The sequence below is a fragment of the Accipiter gentilis genome, chromosome 21, assembly GCF_929443795.1.
Source record: "Accipiter gentilis chromosome 21, bAccGen1.1, whole genome shotgun sequence".
In the NCBI taxonomy this organism is placed as follows: Eukaryota; Metazoa; Chordata; class Aves; order Accipitriformes; family Accipitridae; genus Astur; species Astur gentilis.
Window position 1 is genome coordinate 21,013,470 of NC_064900.1, and position 22,164 is coordinate 21,035,633.

Consider the following 22,164-nt stretch of genomic DNA (forward strand, 5'->3'; position numbering starts at 1 on the left):
GACCAGTAGTAGCCCATGCTTCAGAAAGTTTCCTAATTGTTCACATGAAGTCGTGGTGTAGGTGGTAGAAGAAAAAAGCTATGGGTACTGAACATGAAATTTTAATAGGTAAAATCTTTTACATATACATGAAAAAGGATGCTGGTACCTAAAAAAGAAATCCTTTTTAATTGAATACAAAAAGCAAAGCCTTTGCATTGAAACTTTGGTGCAGAACCGTGATTGCAATTTCCCCCTCTTTCGTATTAAGTCTTATCTATCATTTATCCTGAATCATCCTCATTTGATTTTTAAAAGAAAAAGCTTGAGAAGCCATTTATCTTTCCTTGTTCAAGTTTCTTAGCTTTTAAGATCAAAGTTACAGGATGAATAATGCATACAGGTTTTCATTCCTTTTTTGTGTGGCTGTCTTGTGACATCGACAGTTTTGAATGACTTACACTCTTATTTTAGATGAGTTGTAACTTGAATACTTGATTCCTGTTTCATTTCCTGGTCCTTAAATAGTGCATCACAAATACGAAGCATTTATTGTGTCTTGCACAATGCTATTTTTACACGAGTGAACGATGAAAATGTTTTCTACAAAATGTGAAAACAAAGCCTCTGATCTTCTGCTGTCACAAGAAAACCTCCGTAAAGGTACCATCCACAGGAAGATGCTTTATTTATTTGCCCCAAATTTTTTGTTAGTGAAAGAACTTGGTTTATTCGTTATTTCTTGGTGGAAACCATTCACAGCTCATTGCGCTTTGGCAAGTTTAAAACTACATAGGTGATCCCAACGTGATCTTGGTCATAACAAGAAAGAAAAAAGAAATGGAAGAAATTACTATGCCTATCAGTTAAAAAGGAAAAGTGAAAGAGTTGTTTGTATTGGAGGGAACAGTGGAAAAAGCAGAAATTAATTCCCTATTTAGAAAAGGCACTTTTCCTTCCAAAGTTAAATCGCAGTGGGAAAAATTGCAGAGGGGAGGTGAATCAAGAAAAAGGAAACAAAAGCTGATGGAATTTGTTGCTGTGTGCTGTGCAAGAGTAACAGTCCTAACCCTTTAAAACAGCGATGCTCCTGACACAAACCATACTGTTACAATGCCACTCCAAATTAATTCAAGATGTTTATCCTTATTTCTTTCTTCGCCATTTTTTTTTTCCTGGCCTCCTCTCTTTTTTCATTAATTTATTAATTGTTAATCTCTTAACATCTTAATCTCCCCAAGTTACGTATTTTAGATATACAGCAAAAGAATGCATGTTCCTGTAGAAGATGTAATGCTAATGGTAGCATAGTCTGTCCTATGGAGAGCTGCATGAAAGATCATGGCCTGGGTACACAGCACACAAAGCAGTGGGGGTGAGGGGAAGGGGGGGAGCAAGCACCTACAGTCATGGGTTTTATTTCATTTTAATTGTTTTTCTTTTTGGGGGGCAGATTAAAGGGCAAGCAGCAATTTCCTATATGCCCCAGGAGGGTTAGAAAGAGAAGTGTATTTTTTCTTCTGATTCCCAATATGTATTTGTTGGCCCCCAGCAACTTCCTTTCTTCCCAGTCCTTTTTCTTCCTTCTGTCTCTCTTTCTCACTCCCTGAGAGGGTTGGCTTCCCACTCTACCTCTCTTTTTTTTCCTTTGTCTGCTGATCCTTGCAATGGTGGCTTCCTCAAGGATCAAGAGTAGTTTTTGTTAATGATTTATATTTCTTCTGCTATTAATATTGCTCCTCTGGCGACAGAACTGGAGCTGCTGTGAGTTAACTTGGCACCCCAAGGGGAAAAAAATGTAAAAGATTGTGAAAAATAATTTGGAACCACACAACTGTCCCAGAAGATAGTGAGATTGGCTCTAAATCCTGCTGTTTCTTGCTCTTAGTTTTTCCAAAATGTGACCTTGTTTCTCTGTGTTCACACTTAAAGCTCTGTTTCAGGGTCCCTGTTGCTCCTGCTGGAGTCTCTTTGCTCTCCATATTCCACAAATCATTCAAAATGTGTCTTCTGGATTATGTCCCTTGTTTTCTGTTCTGACCATGACATGTGCTTCTATTGTCTCCTGCATTATCATCAGGGCACCTTTCCCATCTTCCTCTTAAATTCTCTAATTCTCTCAGTGTGCCTGTGCTTTCCCCTGCCATGTCTAAACCACTCGAGTTTCCACATTTGCACAACCACTCTGTCTGTGTTTAAGACTTTTTAGGGTATCTTCTGCTACGCTGTTACTTCCCATGTCATTTTATTATTATCACAGGCATATCTGAGCTCTTTTCAGTGGTATGTTAGTCTTTGATTAGCATTTGTTGCATCGTTTTATACAGTTTGTGGGTTTTTTTGGCTGATCCCTAAAAAACATTGCTGCCTTCTACAGAGGACCCTGCTCATCTTGGAAGGCTGTAAAAAATCTAATAGCCTGGGCTACCAGAAAGAAGAGAAAATATCAGACATACTTTCATTTTTGTATTCACCTTCCTCTTTCTCTTCTTCATCCTATTTGGAGTCTTACCATATCCGCATCATTTTTTGGACTCAGCTCTTTGGGACAAAACTTTTCACATCTAACCCATCCACGAGTAGTTTCCAACCCAGACCACAGCTGTTAATAGTGACAGCTTGTATTTCTACACGCACTGAAGTAAATGTGGATTGAAAATCCTAACCTGTTACAAGATTCTCTCCTCACAGCTTTTTGCAGGTTTGCCATTTTAAAGAGCATAGCTATGCAGACTTTGTCAGGCAGATGTGAGCTCATTCAGTTCGCTCTTTGAATCGACCAGAAGCCATATGGCAGCGGTTAATGTGGCGCCGAGCCTGAGCTAATAAGCCCTGCTGAGAGACAGGCTAGATCACTCCGGCACGGTATTGTACTAATATGGCCACACAGCTCCTGTTGCGCTGACGGTAAGGGCAAAATGAGCTTGCGTTGTCTTGCAGTCTCCACGCACCAAGCCAAAGGAAATGGCCTGAAAACGCCCATGTGGACATTCCCTTCCTTCTCTATAGCTCGTACAGTCAACTGTCACAAATACTTCTTTGGGGGACAAGATGCTTTCTCCATTAGTGTGATGTTTGCTGCAAGAAAATGGTGAGGAAAAAGCCCGTTAGACTAAAGTGTTTGAGTCGTGCTCAATGCCCGACATTGTTCTAATTGGTTTAAATGGCTCATTATTTAACCCTGAATCTTCTGCGCAAGGTTGCTGGATAAAGCGTAGGACAGAGTAACCCATGCGTTGATTCGTACGTGATGTGATGTGTCTTTTCAGTAGACATCTCTGAAGAATAATATTGGCCTGTGGAATTAGTGGAAAGGGAGAGAGCATCGTGACGCAGGGCAAAAGGGTGGGCCAACGTCAAACATCGGCAGACTGGGGAGGACACCGGGTTCTGTAGGCTTGTGCTGGCTATCACAGAGGGAAGAGTTTGCCTTTAGGACCAAACTGACCTCCCGAGGTCAGTTCCCGAGGGCATGCTTGGTAATAGTGTAACCTACCATGTGAGGTTATGAGATTTATAGGCTATATTCACACTAACCAAAACTACTGGAATTAAAACTCTTCATAATTCAGTGTTAGATTAAAAGGCTTGTTATGGTCATTTAATTGCTGGCTTTTTAAACCAAGTTATTGCTGATCATATTTTTCCTATAGCTAAGAGTATTTGTTCCTTCTCTTTTTTCTCACAACTTTCAAAAATGTTCCTTTGCATCAGTGATGTGCATTGCATCAGCTATTTTGTCTTCTTGCCACTTAAAATAGGCATTAGACATGCATAACTATGGTTTCTCAGTATTGTTTCACCCAGCAGTAGTGAAAAGTACTCCTTTAATGTGAACTAAGTATATATTTTTCTATGCCTAACTTTATTTTATACTGATTTCTACTTTTAAGTATAAAAGTAAAGTGAAGAAGAATGGAGTGCTTTTGCAGATACTCTGCAGGCTTAGAGGAATTTGAAAGCTCCTCATTGAGTCAAAATTCTCCGCAGATTTTTTTTGTCCCTGGCTGTGAACTGATGACCTAGATAGTAGAAGAAAATAAATGCCTGCAGCAAATAGAATATGTGTTAGATATCTGAGTTTTGAGACTTTCACAGACCTAGACATTAGGCTATCAGGATTTTCTTGTTAAAATAGCTTATTGAGAGTTTTGAACTTCTGGGACCATCTGAAATTATAGAAATGGAGTCTGGGAAGCTTCTCCTTAAAAAATAATAGAAAAACAGGTGGTTGTTATCTCAGACTAGGTTAATTGAGCAATCCAAAGCGTGTAGGACTTTATGATTTGAATGGTTAGGAGCAAAGGTGATTTATTATGCTGAGAAAGTAAATTCTTTGTTTTGTTTGGCTGACAGTCTGGTTGTTGGGGTTTTTGGGGATGGGTAAGGGAGATGAAGAAAGGATGTGTGGGGGGGAAATTATTTCATCATTCATTTTATTCTTTCAATGAAAAAGAAACATTTTTGTTTGGTTATTTTTTTAAGCAGTCAGGAAAGGAGCATTTGCCTATCTTACTCGCAATAAAGATGAAGATTGGGTTTAGAAAGTTAATTCTTCTCTTCCCCTCTGTTCAACATCTGTATGGAAATCCTACATGTAGAGTGTGGACATCCTCCTTTAAGATAAAACTCCATTTTTGGAATCACCAGGGACTGCTGTGCTGTGTGCCTTCTCCGATTCCTTATGAGCAAAACCAATGAGAAGCAAAACAATATTTGAAGAATCAGACTTTTAAAGCCTTTTATGGATCTGACACACCCAACATTAGGACTTACACTGGGAAGCATGCACACTGTGTGCATTCAGAGTAGAGTTCAGTCCATTGGATGTGGGACTTAGGATCCCTACAGATCAAATGTGCAAAAAAGCACTAGAAATTTTCTGTGTTCCAAGGTTCTTTCATGCAGACTCCTGGACCTGTGAGCCTTTTACTTTATTTTTTACTGTATTTGCATTTGCATTATACTCGTATACAGAGCTATTTCCATTAATAAAGCATGCGAGACCTTTTAAGACACAAATATCCTACAGAAATCAATGTATTATTTGTGGCAAGTCTGTATCAGTGAAGTGAAGCAACCCAGCTTCTCACTGTGTTCACTATTTTCGAAACATTGAAACCCTCTCAATTTGGAAGGGGGGGGGTGTGTCTGTGTATGTGTGTACATTTTTGTTCCTGAAACTCTCTAGTGGACCTTATAAATTTGATTGTTCTTGGCATTTTTGGTATTCCTAGTCGCTCACACACCGCAGCAGCCACATGTTGTCACTTAAAATCTAAATATCGGGTAACTGCTAACTGAGACTTTATTGTGTATCATGCTTTTTTTCAGAATTAGTTTTGTAAAGTAAAAATGACACTAACTCTAAAAGCATGTTTAATAAAACCTCAACAATCTATGTGCTGAGTTTGCACATACTATGTTCTCAAAATCAAAAGAAAAATGTAAAATAAAAATAGTAGAGAAGAACAGTGCCCATTTTTGGAGTCTTGAACAGATGTAAGTGATTACAGCTTCGTGTTTGGTTTGCTTTGATTTTTTGGTCTACTTTTTGAAAGTTCTGTCAACTTCATTTTTGCTTTTTTCACTTTGTTTGGATAGTTTTGCCTTACTGAGTTTCCTGTGATGCTTCTGGTTATGTGAAAAGTCTAGTGCAAATCACAGCACTTCAAAAATAATAATTTTTCAGTTCTTGGGTTTCCTCAACTCAACAGAGTACTTCTCTCTCTCCAGGTAATAATATACTCACAATTACTTACTGCCAAGTTCAGATATTCACCACATGCAGTAGTGTGGGCCTAACATACACATTGCAGAGTGTTATTCCAGACTCCTGTGTAATCTTATGCAGGACCAAGTCTGCCTTCTTATGGGTGCCCTCCTTAAAAGGGAAAGAAAAAAAAGCTACTTTATTTCCTTATCTAGCTGTAGGACAATTCTTGTTAGTATTCATGCTGCATTGAGCAATTAATTGATCTTTTTTTTCCTCCTGAAAAATCATTATCTAACAAGAATCTATTTGGCACATGGTCACATAAAGACTGTTCTTTTATTTAACATGGAAGTGTGGGTGGTTAGTTATACTTGGATCTAATTATACTCATTTTCTTCTAACTCAACAGCTTTGCTTCTGCCTCTCTTTGCTGGTGGTGTTAGTTGCCTCCTTGCCTTTGCTAGGCCTCCTGGTTCTGGCTGCACAGGGGAGAATAAATTACACAGAGATAAGAGGGGGGAAAGTGAGTAAAGTTCTTCCCCCTATATGTTTAAGAGAGAATAAAACCCACAAACCTTCCAGGGAAAATAATGCTGTTAAAAAAGTGAAACTTGAAAAAGTGAAATGCTTTCCTGGTATATATCTTGAAATATTTTTAGTGCTACATGGAATATATTTAATTTTGAAACTAACTATGGGCATGTATGCTTAAGTAACTTTGCCTTCCCTCACAGAAAGTGAAATTTGGCTCCTTGAACAAAATGATTATGACTCAAGTTCTCATTAACTGTAAGTTTGTATATTTTGCATCATTGCTTTTCCAAGTGGCTGTGCCATTCTGAATGCCAGGTTTTTGAAAGCAAAAGATGTTGACATAATGGCTCGGGCTTGCTTCCACCATGGCCCAGATTTCAGACTCTGCAGATCTTGCTCTTCCCATTCATCTGAAATCATTAGTCTCTTAGGACTAGTTTGAACTTTGGTGATCAGTTTGAGCATTTCTCTTGGAGGAAGACCTGACACAAATCAAGTAGGAAAAAAATTGCTTGTTCAGGGTTAAGTAGTACCATAGAAGTTGCAGGTAGCTGATTGAAGCTATTTTATCATTCATGGTAGGCATTCCAGGAATGAGTGGTTCTGCTCTCTGGCAGATCTGTACATTGAATAGAATTAAAGATGAGCTGTTTTTACCATGAGACTATACAGTCATTGCAACACGATTTTTAGAAGTGAGCTGCAAAATGTTTTCCTACAGAGAAAATTATTGTACAGTAAAGGAAAGATTGCCTTGAGGTAGAAAGTCTGCAAGCTAAGCAAAGCAGATTGCTGGGCTGCTGCAATCTTCCTGTGTGACTTTGGGCAAGCCTTGAAGTTGTTCAGTACTTAAGTCAGCATTTCACGAGTCGTGGGACTGAATTCGTTCATACATGTAAAGCAGCCTGACACTATTGCAACAAAGCTGTGTTGTGCCACTGCCGAAGTGCAAAGTGTTATTACATCCTAAATAATGAATAGGCTCTTTTTTTGTAGACAAAATACTAGAGTAATATTCTCACTTACGTACTCAGGCCATGCTCTGTTCTAGGTGTTTGTGATTATATAATACTTGCAGGATCTAGCCCAGCTACAAATATTTTGAGATTTTCTTTTATTTTAAAGAAAATATACATTTACCATTCAAATTATATGCTGAAGTGTCAAAGTGGTTTTGAAATTATTGTCCCTAGTATTCAACGATATCAGAAGTTTATTAATAAACTAGGAAACTTTATAGTAGGTACTTTGCATGATTATAACTCCTGGGAAATTTGCATTCACAATGACTATCATTAGTATGTTTCATGAAAATACTTGAACACACCCTGAACTCTCAGTGTGAAATTCAGGCATTACTGAAATCAGTGTGAATATTAGCATTGTCTTCACTGAGACTAATATTTCACCCTTTCCAAGAAAGTATATAGTATAATCTACAGCAACGGAGAAGCCCCTTTCTGAAGTGCCAAATGAGTTGACGTTCTTAATCTTTTTGTTGCTATTGTTACTGCTTCACTTTTTGTTGTTACTGACTTGTTTGTCATTAAGTTACTTTACTTTTGGCAGCTGGAGTTTTATGGACATACTCCATATTCATTCTCATTTTTGTCCTAATGAGACTTTCTGCTAAGAAAATTTCTGTGTTACGTGTCTTGCCAGTGTCTTTTGTGTTTGTCATTCTTAAATATTAAGAAGCACCAAACTGGAGGTGACAGCTGTTACTGTACTTTTGTCACCCAAAATCAAAGGCTGTGGTGGTATAAGAAGTCATCTATTGTATCTGTTATTCTTGAAGCTAACAAATGTAGGTAGTTGTAACAGGTTTTTCAGTAGGAGAAGAAACCTTTATTTTAGTAATCTGGACATTTTAAGTAGGACATGGGGAAATAACTTTCAAAATTTGCAAAATTAAGACTAGATGGAGCAACCAGAGTAAATAAACCTGCAGGCCTGCTTTGCTAATTATTTTTGATTCAAAATTAGAAGGTAACCTTTGAAAATGTTTGCTTTTAGGATTTCACCTGGTGGCGAACTGTGTTCTCCCTATGTTAACCATCTTAACGAAGGCCATTTCTTCTACTGCTATGCATATAAAGTTCAAGAAAAAGGCAGTTCTTCATCTTTGTAACATACACATTTCTTAGACTGCAGTGTCAGTTTTACTGCGCTGCCCTGTCAATGAGTCTCAAATTCACCTTGAAGGATCACCCCCAGGGATGCCAGCTGAACCTTTGACCCTTCTGTTCTGACTGTCACCAAGGTTAACACATCATTACAGCTTGTGATGTTCGGGATACCTGTTCATTTGGAACCTTTATCAACCTACAGTGTTTCAGTCAACTTAAACAGAAGCCTCAGTCTCTCATTGCTTTTTCATAGGAGTATGTTTTGATGATTTTTGAGAATGAATTCTATTTCTTCCTAATGTGTTAAAATAGAAGTGAAATTTTAAAACTTACAGTTTTATCTGTTTTTCCTAAATTATTAAAATAACAACTATATGGCTATAAGAAAAAATAAAAAGATGAGGAAGCATTTTCTTTTTAAATTTGAAAGTGGGCAGATTCATGCCCGAACTGTTGCTTACAGTACTACATAGCTGCATAGTATAAAAAACTGTGTGGTGATAGACAAAAGGACATCATTAAGCATTGCCTTTGTGGGATAAGTTCTAGCTACTGATAGGTTAAGGACACTTTTTTTATTTGGAATTGTCTCACCAAAGAACCATGTTGGATAATTAGCTGCTTAAAATTAAAATAGGTTTTGGTTTGCTAACCCAGAAAATTACATTCGCAAATACTGCTCTTGTCTGTGGGACTGATACTTATTTTATAGGAGAAGTCTATTGACACAGTTTTTCCAAGTACATATAAAAATATTGTTTTAATTCATTGTACCTTGTAAATGTGATCTTAGCAGAGTTCTTTTTTTCCCAGGATTGTCCTCTGATAAAACACATGGGCCGTTTGATTGGCCAGATCTACTTCCGGATACTGTTAATGGCCATCAGTTTTTTGTTCACAAAATAGTAAAAGGAATAGATACCAAAATCGGTTTTGTTCTCTCTCCTACATTGTTTCAAACGACTTCCTATTTATTCAGGTGCAGCGGAGGATGACAATGAAATTTTTGTTTCTGCTAATGGAGGAGATTACTTTTAATCCCAAGCAGCACACAGTCTTCTAGATTTTACTTTTGTATTCTTTTCTCCTTACTTTCTACAAAATGCAGTCTTTAAAATAGGTCTACAGGCATTACACCTAGGTACCTATGTGCAGCATTCAGACTATATGTGAAGTTATTCTGTGACCGCTTTACAGATTTGAGATATTGGGACAGTGGTGTATCCTTTTCTGTCCTCTATATAAACACTTTAAACACAATCTTTTAGGTAACAAGCCTTAAATCACTTACTCCTTTCACTTAGATTTATGTTATTTTCCTTCTCTTAGACTTGTCTGGAAACTTAAAATAGTCAGTTAACAGCTACACTAACTCCAGTTAGTTGTGATCCAATGTTTTTTCCCTTTGGAAGCATTTAGACAGTAGTTGACAATGCCACAAAAGAACTTTCTGAAAAGGAAAAGTATTGTTTATTTAAACACATGATCACACAAAAAAGAAACAACACTTCAAACCACTCTAATATCTACATGCCTAGCTGACTAATTTAGCATCAATCCGATGGAATCCCATGTGTATACCTTCTTCCAAATCTCCCCTTAATGAGTTTTTGCTCTTCTACTCCTCAAGGAAGATGTGCATCTCATTAAATCCCTCTTCCTGCTTTGGTTTTTGCCTCCTCTTACATCTCAGGAACAGAGTTGCTGCTTTGGGCTACAAGTATGTCAGGCTCAGCAGAGGCCCAGTCCTCTGCTTCAAGGTGAATTTCTCCTAAGCACATTTTGAAAAGCTACCATTAGGATCATAAGCTCATACCTTTGTGGTATATTTCAACACAATCCCACTATGAAAGTAGCTTGCTGTGTGAGCAGAATGAGCCTAGATCAAAATCTAACAAGTTACTAAAGGCAGCATTTTAATATTCTATGTGTAGAATGGCCTGCATATCAGATGTTCTTTGCAGGCATGTTTGAAAGTGTCAGTAATAATATCTATAGTGCAGCATTTATGCTTTAGTTCTTACAGGTCTTGAACAAAAGTTTGTATCTAATAGGATTTTCCAGAATTTCTGTATTCAGAAATTTAAGGATATTTAAGCATTTTTCTGAAATACAGTAGAAATATTCATATTATATTCTACCAAACATTTCTTGCCCAACTTTAGGTCCAGGGAAAACATGCAGCATTTCATTGCAATCCACTGAAAGAGGATCTCATCAAAGGACAAAACTTTTCAAGATTTTACAGCACTATTGTCAAATGTGTAGTAACACATGGAACTATTTGAAAGGTGAAGAGAATCATCTGAATACTTTTTCTCCACTCTATATCAAACATTCTCTAATATCATGACTTTTCTGGTCATTACTGACTTCCATTTTCAGTAAAATTTGGCTTTCTTTTTTCTTCAAAAAAAAAGTCAACAATATGGCTGTCTAAGAAAAAGTCTGTATGAAGTATACAAAGTATAATCCCTAATAGTGTAATGCCAAGTATAATGCATAGCTGATGAAGTCTTAGTTCAGCTGACTATTCTGGTTTTATGCTTACCATACTTGAGGGTTTTTAGAACTTTCCCCCATAATTTCTGAATGTTTATTCAGGGTTTGAAAACCATGTTACTAGTATTCCATTAAAAATGAATTTGCAATGGTAGCAAGTATCATTTCTTTACCTTTTCTGGACATCAGTAAGCAAAACCAGTGGATCTATGTTGGAACAAACATGTCCTCTAAGATAAATGAGGGTGAACTACTGTTAACAACATTTTCTGTAAGGTTTTACCTTGGTGCAGACATCAGAGTACTGATGTGACCTACTGAAATTTGTTTATGTGTTGCAGTAGTAGTTGATACTGTTAATGTTTGTTTGTGTTGGAAAAGGAGGCAAGAAGACTAAGGAAGCTTATTGATAAGGGTTGGGGTTTTTTTTGCATAGGTACTATCAAGACAGTCCTTTGCCGCCTTCCATGCCTGTTCACATACATCAGCTTCCCCAGCATTCTTTGGTGTGTGTTTTTGCATCATTTTCATTGCCTTTCCTTGAGGGAAAGCATGGGAAGGAAGTCAGGAAAGAAAAAATTTGAAGTAACGGAAATATCACAGAGAAATGCCAGTCATAAATATTTCTGCTAGAAATATTTTTATGTATTTGGGATCCTGACTGAAGTCATAGAGTGTCTCAGGAGTGGCGAGTTCAAACCTTGGTGTGGGGCTCCAGCTGACGGCAGCTCTTATTTGTCCCATTTGTAAATGGTCCCCAGTCGGTCAGGGTGGCATTCAGTGGATGGCATGCTGTGGGCTACAGGCATGCAGCACCTTTGGTGACCTGCATTCAGGACCAGATTTTGAAAGTGGAATTGCAAACTAAACTACCTGGACATGTCAATATGTCCATCTCATAGTCAGAAGTGTTGACTACCCCTTAGCTTACCCAGTACCCAAGGCCTCCTAACTTTTGCCATCTGCTTTTGAAAAATTTGGCCAGAATGTTAGGTAGATGAGTCTTTTAAATGCAAAAGTATATATCTTCTTTTCTGTTTGTCATGCTAGGTAGCTGGCAAAGAAACAGTAATGTCTTTAGAAGTTAAGTGTTTACTTCAGACTGAACATTTGGGTTTGTATCTGTTTTGGAAGCATAGCGTGGCTGTTTCTGTGTTTTTAGGGAGAAGAGTTTACTATGGGAATGCAATTGCAGTGTTTAACGTCCTGTTGCTGTCATAAAAAAAGTAATTCATACCAAAGGAACTGAAATCTGATCAGATAACACTCCTCGTTTTCTGCAATGATCACTTCCTATTCATTACGTGTTTTTACACTGCTCACACAGAAGACATCAAAGCTTCTTATTTATGTTAGGATAGTACTAGTTTAAAAAAAGGCATGCAGACAGCCACAAGAAAAACTGGGAAAATGAAAGTGCTGAGTAATTTCAGTTTCTCTGCCATTTTTACAAGCCCATTCCACCAATAGCAAACTGCCACAAACAAGAGACCCTGATTTCCATGCAGAACTTGGCCAGCTCGATCGTAGTTTGCTTTGTAAATACAAATGGAAAAATTGGAGCAGTGATATTTCCAGTGTCCAGAACAGTTTCTCTCCCCTTCCAGCCACTTTTTTTCTTCTCCACTTTTTCCATTGGTGCAGTTTACAATACCCTTTTAACAACAACAAAAATTGCGCCAGGAGTTTAAAGCCACCATGGCAGCTGAGAGGAATAGCAAGAAACTACAGCAAAGGAAGCAATTATCCCAGCAGGGCTCCAGAGTTGTCCTGAATAGCTTGGGCAGCGCCCAACCGCGAGCAGGCGAGGCAAGGGAAGAGGCACCATTCTTCAGGCTTCAGACTCTTCATTCTCCTTGGCCATTCACACTGTAACCACTTCCAGTTACACACTGAGCCATAAGCGGTTCGCTGCTCCAAAGGCAAGGGCTGAGTGGGAAGAGCAGAACTGGTAGGCAACCTGTTCTTGCTGATGCTGGAGCCGGATTTCTCAGTGGCAAGCCTAGCAGTGGCCCACAAACAACAGCTCTCAGAGGGTATCGTAGTTAGAGGATGGTGACGGGAAATGTGAGAGCTTCAGGGAGCAATGATCCCAACGCACATAGAGAATGGGAACAGTGTATGCTTTGTTCTGCTTGACTGCAACCTGTGCTGGCTTATTTTAAGAGTAACAGAAACTCCGAGTAGCTCCCGGCTTCACTGTCCATTGCTAAAGATCAGCTTATATTGCATAGTCCCCTGTGGCAACAGAGGGCTGAAAATTTGTGAATGGACCGAGATCTGCAGGTCACTCACTGCCTGTTGAGTCTCTCTGGAGGATCTAAAGTTGAGCACGAAAACAAAAATAGTGGTGCTGGGCTGCCGTGTGAGCTGGGGAAACTGGGGTATTTGATCTTTACCTCTCTGTGCATACATTCTCCTCCTTATACCTTGTATGTTTAAATTTTAGCATCTTCCAAGCAGGGACCTTATCTGTAGCTGTAATGCCTCACCCAGTGGCTTTTCAGTGTTCCTTCAATAAAAATGAAGGTTACAGTCAGATTTGCTTGTGGTTACCTGTGACTGCAGGTTTTTACCTCAGCTTGTGTGCAGACCACAAAAAATACAAGATTTGTGATTTATGATTTGCATGTGCTGCAGTCACAAGAGCTGCAGTGATCAGTGATGGAAGAGAGAAATGTGGCAGATGAATATATGCCTTTTGTGTTTAATTATTCATGAAAAATGAACAAAGTGGTCCAGGTGTTCCTTTTTTTGGCATTGTGACACAAATGATGTGAAAGGTTTAATGTTTTCACAACTTTGTATGTCCAGCATAGCCTTAATATAAAAGTTACAGTTCTGCTAAGCTTAGGCTCAGTCAGAGATAAATGCAGTAGAAACTTAACCCAGGTTTATATGGTTTTTTTGAAGCACGGTCTCATTTCCATGACATGTCATCTTGGTCAAAAGCCAGAGAATCAGTAATTTTTTCCTTAAGTTAGAAAACATTTTATATTTTTTCAAGGTTACATTTTGCAAAATATTTGTGTATTTGCCATGTTTCATTGGTAGGGCCAACACTTCTTGGGCAGTAAACTTGATTATAGAGTTTTGAAGGAAAATGTTTTGAATGAGAAGTCAAATCTGTGTCAAAATTTAAAACTGTCAAAATACCAGCTTGGAAATGTATTAAAGAATCCGCTGCATTTTTTCCACCTGTGACATTTTATTTGCTTAGTTTGGTTCTCGGTTTGTATTCCACGCCATAATGGGCTCAGGTTTACCCCCAGAGGAAGACAGAAATTCCTTCTTCCCTCAGGAAGCTACTGTGCCAGCTCCAGGGAGGAAAGCTTTCACAGGCAATCGAGTGCAGGAAGTACGATGGTCACGGAAGGGATCCGGGAGCCTGTAATTCGTATTCCCTTCAGTGAGAAGCCAGCAGTGGGCAGCCAGTCTTAGAGGGGATGTGCCCTCTTCTCAAGGCAAGGGGGAGTCTGAGCCAAATCTGCTGCATCTCAGGTCACTGAATGACTGAAGCCAAAGCTGAAAATAATGACCTGCTGCACAGACCCATGCCGAGAAAAATTTTGAGTAATTCTTTTTTACTTCTATTCTCTCTTCTCAGACCGTGATGATTTTGTTGTTGTTGTTGTTTCACAATTGTGCTTTTGAGTCTAGGAGAACCTTGGTTTTGCACGTTAAAGGTCTGTCTTTCTCTTGTGGGAGCTTATTGTAAAAGGCAACCTATGAACGTCTGTTTCAAGGCTCTTGATAACTTGAGTCCTGTCAGAACAGTTCCCTTTATAAGACCCTATATCAAGACCTTGCAAAATCCCATATTTTGGCACAATGGCTGTGAGAGATCTGCACTCTGAGAAACATCTTTCATCAGATTACAAGTCTTAGTGAAGTTTTATCTACCCATGCTTCTAAGCTTTGAAGTTGAAAGTTAGGACTCCGCTGTTGGAGACTTGTGCTCTGCACAGCTCCTCTTTCCTTAGGGGAAAGTAGGAAATTTCCTACTGATGAACTACACACCGTGATACCGCGTTGTCTTGAATCCATGTCATTGTTCTTCCAACATTAACTCCAGGCTTAAAATGTAAGACAATGTCCGTCAATACCTGCAATGGCAGTTAGGAACTGAAATCCCCTTGAAATCAGCAGCAGAGTCCATACCACTCTGAAATGGCATGGTGGTGGTTCCTCCCCCCCCCCCCCCCCAGTGCTGCCTGTGGGGTTTAGGTGTACTCTGCAGGATGCAGAGTCACTGCAGGGTCTGGTCTGGTCTGGTCTGGTCGGTAAATGGGCCCTTGTGGTCCCTGGAAAGCCAGTCTGAAGCCACCCCGGCCCTGCAGAGTGGCCTTGTGTCCGTCTTTTGCAGTGTAGGCACTCTCAGTGGGAAACAGGCTGCTAAATTCCTCTGTAGATTTGGGCTGTGTTGTTTCTTTTATGGCTACCAGGTAGGAATGTTTAATATGTTTTAAAATTTGAGGTTTGTTAGGATTATTTTTCTATATTACATTTGTGGTACTTTAGGTAACATAATTAAAAACTGAGATTTTGTGTGGCAAATTAACCCCAGCTGGTCTGGGATTTTATCCTTGGAGGTGTGTAAATAACACAGTGGTGGTGATGCTTAAAAGAAAATTCCTGTGTAACAGATACTTCAAATCATCTGACTTGCTTAAGGGGAGAGAAGTGAAGACATACCAGACACCGAGTTCAGTTCAAGTTCATTTTTATTTCTGATTTCAGTCACTGATTACAGTGAAAACTACATAGGCACCAGTGCATCCAGGGGAGATTCATGCATGAGGTTAAATATACAGTTATACAGAAATATCGTAGTTGTCATTACAAACACATCATTCCCATGTTGGGCTCAGTTGGGCTGTCTTGGGGTCTTGCAGAAGGATTGGTTGGTTCCATATATTTTTCACTGACCCATAGGATGTGCTTATGGGTTGCCCATTAGTTAAGTTTAGTGTGTTTCCAGTACTCAGTAAATACCATTGTGAAAAACAGTTTCTGAGGCAAGTGTTTGCTACTTTGGGGGGGGGGGGGAGGGAGAGGGGAGGTTCTTGGTAGCGCAGATTTAAGGCCGTGAAGGTAGCTGTAACATGCTTTTGTTGTAGGAGGATTTTAATCTTAGTTTATAATAAGAAAGGAAGTGTTACATAGTAAATGTTTTGTACTATAGCTGTGAAAACGTTTCAGGAAAGTATTATACTGGTCAAATATTTTCATATAAACATAGCTGTCTGTTCAGAAATTAGTTCTGATTAATGTGAGCCAATACGGCCTATTTTGAATTAAATCTTCCTTTGTGATTAACAAAAGCCAAATGTTTGTAGAAAGTAAGTTTGGGATTGTTACGATTTTAAACTTCTGAAAATTGTATATGCTGAGGTATGGATTTTTCTTTTCTGAAGTTGATTTATGAGATTCTGCGTATATCTTGGCTGTTTCCATGATCTTGTTAGTTGGGTGAAGTATCAAACGCATATGGTAATTCTGATATTTGGTGTCTTGTAATAATGCCAAGGGCCGAATAACCCTCAGCTGCCTCTGAAGTCACTAAACAATTCAGGACACAGATAACCCTTAAGCCTTTGTAGATATCCATCTTCTTGTAGATACAGCCGTTAATAATGAGGCCATAAAAGAGGGGAAGGCAGTCTCATGAGCAGATTTGAATCCGATTCTGGCTCTGATGTATCCTGGCTGGATTGGCAGGGGTGCCAGAAACAGCAGCTTGAATCTATTATCATTTTAACTACCTTAAATGCTATTTCTTTTTAAGTAAAGCTGTCTTCCTATGCATTTTGCGCCATCCTTTATAGATTCTACCTTCAGGCCTGTCATCAATGCAAGACTGTTTTGTTGGTCTGTATGGTAGGGGGGAACAATTGCCTTGCACTTTGTCATGACAGATTTATGGCACAGGAAGACCACTTGAAAGTATGTTTTAAACTTCTTTCAAATAGAATTTTTTGGGTGTTTGATCTGGAGGAGGCAGCACGTACCTTCCTGGGGTCCCACAGAATGGAACCGAAAGCAGGACAGACTCCTCTGTCTGAACTTTGAAGTTGAACAAGAACAAACTTTAATCACTGTTGAAGACCTATTCCAAATATGTTTTGATGTCTAGTGTCTGATATGTAAGCATGCTATAATAGGTAGGGAAGAATACGTGGGATTCACAAAGCTTGGAACAAGATACACATTTTTAAATACAAATTTAAGATAGCTATTAATTTATACTCTTTTTTAACTCAACTTCGTTAAAACTACAATGTTGTCTTCTATTGCTGACATTCCATGCCTTACAGTCTATGCTGCAATGATAAGTCATAATATGGATATACTAGTCTGTTTTGGGATGGTAGACTGCATAGGGGGAAATGGGCAAACTCTGTATTTCCTAAGAAATAAAAGCTCTGTTTTACTTGTATCTACCATTGGTGACAATATTAATTAAAATTGCCTGTACTCACCTTGTTCTTTAATTGTTCTGTTGTCATTTATAATTAGATGGTACATTTTTAAAGTAAAGACCATGTCTGACAGGTTAATATCACATGCCCGTCACATTTAATTTAAATAAAATGTGATATTATGTATGCTGTACTGTAGAAGACTGAAATATGTGAAATTTCTGATACTACATATGCAGAAACCGTGGCTATACAAACAGAGGTCAGTATTTCACTCTTCAGTCTATATTTCATTTTCTAATGGGTTTAAGTTTACTTTAGAATTATTTGAATTTACTAATGAAATTTATTTTTTAAATTCATTTTTTTATTTTTTTTTTAATTATTATTTTTTTTTTTGTAGAATTTCATTTATTAAATAGAATGAAGCTAGGAGCTAAAAGAAAGGTGAAAAAAATGCCAGTCACCTTTATATATGGACTTCCCAAGCATTTCACTCATGGCTTCATTCTTTCTCAGATTTCATAGCACATTTCTGTGAAAAGTAAATGAATCACCCACATATAAAAAAATACTTCTTAACACAGACAGATGGGTATGGATTTATACATAAGGAAATTTACACATGCATGCACAACACGCATAGGTTTATAAAATATGGTCTTAGACTAAGTGTATATATGTGCACAGCTATACTGAATACTTGGTGGTATGTTGTAGAACCCTTGGGTAAGTTTTTATGGATTTGATTTATTGGCTGACCAAGTTGATTCATTATTTGTATATGATTTTTTGCTGCTGGGTGGCCATAATTTGCAATTCTGGACATAGTTAACTCTGTGGGTGCCTAGAGTTTTCTGTATGAACATCTCCAACTATTGTTTAAAGAAATAAATTAAGTGGACTTGCTTGAATGAACAATTTACTCATGAGGAGGAAAATATGGTCAGGCAGGTAGGTCATAGGAAATAGCTGTCAATAAGTCTTTGTAAGTCACCATGCTATCATATATTCTCTTAACCTACATACAACAATCCATACGTGTTACAGGCAACTGAAGATCATCTATGAACCGCTGATCACAATCTTTTTCTGTCATCAGTATTCAGTTCTATTCTTGTATTCTCTACTTGCACAGCCCCGATAAATTTGCTGGTAGGTACAGAACAGAACAAAATCCTGAAAAGGCGTGAAGCATCAAAATGTGCCTTGGCATGATTTCTGTATAAATGAAACATGATACTTACTTCCATCTTTTCAAAATTGGACTTAAAGCTGTGGCAGTTAGCAAAGCAATTCTTTTCCCATGATATGCAGTACCTACCAGGGTAATGGAATCAAACTGTTTGCTGTATCTTATTTACTAGGAAGAAAGGACTTCTCTTTGTATTAAATACAGGAGGTAACAACTCTTCTGAAGTTTGGGGATGAAATATTACACCGCCTGTCACTTTTTCAAGCCATTATATCATTTGCCTCTATAAAGTCCAGCTGGTGTATTCTGAGGCAGAGGCACAAATATGAGAAGAGCCAAAGCACTCAGATTAAAACTCCTTGATTAACTGCTAAGTATCCACAGACTATGAGTAGTTCTAATTTGCAGGATTTCAGGTATTGCCCCCAAAGGTGATTTGGCTCTTTACTTCTCTAAATACTAAATAGGGATTTACAGTATTGGACTTACTGGATATAACATAGTAACACAAAGAAATGTAGCAGTGATTCTTTCTGTGTTCCTACAAAAATTCACATGCATGTACTTCATTGTGTACTTTGTTTCTAAAAGCCATTGGTCTACAGTCCATAGGTATTTCTAGGATTTCCTATTGAGTCTAGAACAAGTGGCAAACGCTGAACGTAGAGAACATAAATTTGTCATAGCTAGAGATTTGAATTGCAATGTCTTGTTAATGAATATGAGGGCTTGATCAATATTACTGAGATGGTGGGTAGCAATTTGTTCAGATTTAATGGAAAGCTTGGGTGGTGACCAATAGTGGAAGTATGCTTTCTTCTAGCCATCTGTGAATGCTCTAGTTACAGATGTGTAATTCCACAGACACTTGTGGTGCTTTTTATTGTAACTGTGTAATTCATCACAATTTAATGTAGCATAGCCATGATTGTAGCTAAAGTTCTCAACCGTTCTGTTTTAAGGAAAACAAACAAACAACAAAGATCAACAAAGGAAAACCCCTGGGAAAAATAAATCAAATGTGTTCAGAATTCCATCTTGGAAGCACAGCTTCCTTCAGTAGGCATGTCACATCTTTGGAAATCTGCCTCAACATCCATGAGGGAATGTTTTCTCTTATGTAAATCTCAAATAACTTGGAAGAAAAGCAGCTTTCAGTGGTTTTTTAGTTGTTAAAATGTTTCTGCTTTAATGCTTCCCTCCATCTATGCTTTTAAGAGAGCCTTGTGGTGATTCCTAGAAGAAATTCCTAGGATAGTTCTTGCTAGGGGTTACAGTTAGTACAAAACACATAGCTGTGTCATATTGTAATGGGCTTGATCGGGATTTTCTGGAGAGCTAAAATCACAGAGGAGCACAAATGCTGCTGAACATCAGTAGGACTTAAGCTCTTAAGATGTGTGAAAATCACTGCTTTTAGTTTTCATGGGTTTGAAATCATTAGCTGAGTTGGTAAATTCTTGTGATATGTAAATGTATTTCTTTGTTAAATCCAGTGCATTCAAGATTGATATACATGAAAAGTATGTATTTCTACATATGTATCTGGATATATAAATACCCAAAATGCATGTGGAAATCTTTCTAAAATTGTTCTTTTAAAATCGTGTGCATAGATTAATTGGAAAGAAATAGCTTTCTGTGATTTAGGGAGATGTAAAACAGGAATAAATAGATAGACTTCTAGTTATATTTTACATTTTCTTCTCATGCTTACCAGTTCAGCCAGTCAACAATGTAAAAACGCACAGATTCTTGAAAAATGTGTATTTGCAGGTCACCTTTATTTTTTCATTCTTCATGCCACAAATCCCCATTGAAATTTCAGCATTACTAGATTTCTGGGTGATAAAGGACATATCTTTTCTGTTCTCAAACAACAAGTGCCAAAGGCAACAGAGTGAAATTTGTATGCAACACTATCTATGTTACATGTGCATGTTCATTTATCTCAATAACTGACTGTCATCTTTGTGTGCGTACATCTTATAATGATAATAGGAGCCCAACACTGCTCAAGATGTCAAATTTTCAGGGATAGATTTCTAGCTGCAGGCAACTTGAGCAAAATACCTCATATTGAGAACACTCTTCTCCTTGTCACTGACCACATTAGACCCTTTCATGTAGCTTCATATGTGGCTTTTATTTATTGTGTACTTCCAGCCATGACTTGAACTGCAGTGGTTTTCATATGTGATTGGACTCCTAAGCATATGTTCACTTAAAAATGTAATTAATCTAATGAAGTAGTGGTTTTGTATATTAAAGTAAACACGGTACATATTCAGTTGCCTACACAAATTCTGCTGCATTTTTGTGAACTTTGAAAATTGTTCAACCATTTTGTCAATCAAATGGGAGAATAAATACTTTTAAAGGGAGATCAGATATTTTCATATGCATTGAATGTATATTTTTATATAAAATAATAAGATTTGGAATCACAAAGGGGAAGTATGTTTTCTAATTTGGGGGTTATTGGAATTCCATTATCTTCCAAAAACTGAATTCAGAATTAAGAGTAGAATGTTGTTCATTTCCCAGTAAGGGTTTAATTGCTTCTGCCGTGCTGCTTATCGGCCTTTAAAATTACTTATTTAAAGGTGAAGAACTAAAGGATAAAACATTTCCTTCACAAACATAAAATTCATGAGTAATAACAAGCATGACCAATGATAGGATAACGTACACATATTTCTTCTCAAGAAAAAAATAATTGCAGCACTTGATGTGAAAATGGGATTTATGTCTAGTGCTAATTTTTACTCTCCAACTGATTATATCAAACTGCAGCAGTACATGGGAAGCAGTTGTAGTCTTTCTGGCCAACAAGCGTTAAACATGCTGTTGAACAGCCAGTAGTACATTATGCAGAATGAAGAAGAGAGTAATAGCGGTCCAAATCTGAGAGATTTTAAAATACTGATGTAAAACTAGGAGACAAGCTTTTTGCTTACGAGAAGGAAATTAGGTTATTAGCAAATTATTTTTTTTTCACTTTTTTGTATGATTTGGAAATTCACTGATAGCTTGTTTTGTTTCATTATCTGTAACAAAACCTTTTTCAAGTTAATTAATATTATTAAATTGCTAGTTCATATTAAAAGTATTTTTTATTATCCTTGATTTGTCCTAGATCAGAGGAGGAAAGCTTATGATTACATACACAAGAAAGAATGATGCTGGCAAATACGTTTGTGTTGGAACAAATATGGTTGGTGAACGTGAAAGTGAAGTTGCGGAGCTCACTGTTTTAGGTAAGAACTCCTCATTTAAGACTGTGTTAATGAAAATGTCCAACTTCTGTTTTTCCTAGTAAGCATTTCAGTAAGGATCATTCTCATATATTTCCTTTTCAGTGTTTATGTTGAAAAAGTTTTTTGTCATGGTTGTGTTCTAGCAAACGTGTGGCAGTTAATGGCTTTGCAAATCCACCTTGGACTGTTTTTGCTATCAGAAGACACTTTCTTACTTAGTTCTCAAACTGAAAATAATTCCAGTGTCCATTGACTGATCAGTATTGCAAAATAATAGCAAAACAAAAATTAACATCACTAAGAAACAGAGGCGTATTTTTTCCCTCTTGCTGAAGAAAATCAGAATTATTTTAGATTTCTATTCTAAATAATTATCCTTTCGTTTATAGTGATGTATACTGAGTGTTGTAAAGATACAACAGGTCTT

At 37.7% G+C, this 22,164-nt stretch overlaps 1 protein-coding gene across 4 annotated transcripts in view; it reads left to right on the forward strand.

Moving 5' to 3' along the window:
• Positions 1-22,164, forward strand: part of ROBO1 (roundabout guidance receptor 1) — a 748,954-nt gene that overhangs the window by 641,075 nt on the left and 85,715 nt on the right. For all 4 annotated transcript variants that reach the window (XM_049824860.1, XM_049824862.1, XM_049824861.1 and 1 more), the window contains one exon: positions 21,617-21,737. In XM_049824860.1, the coding sequence (XP_049680817.1) occupies positions 21,617-21,737 (121 nt within the window). The remainder of the gene's footprint in view (positions 1-21,616; positions 21,738-22,164) is intronic.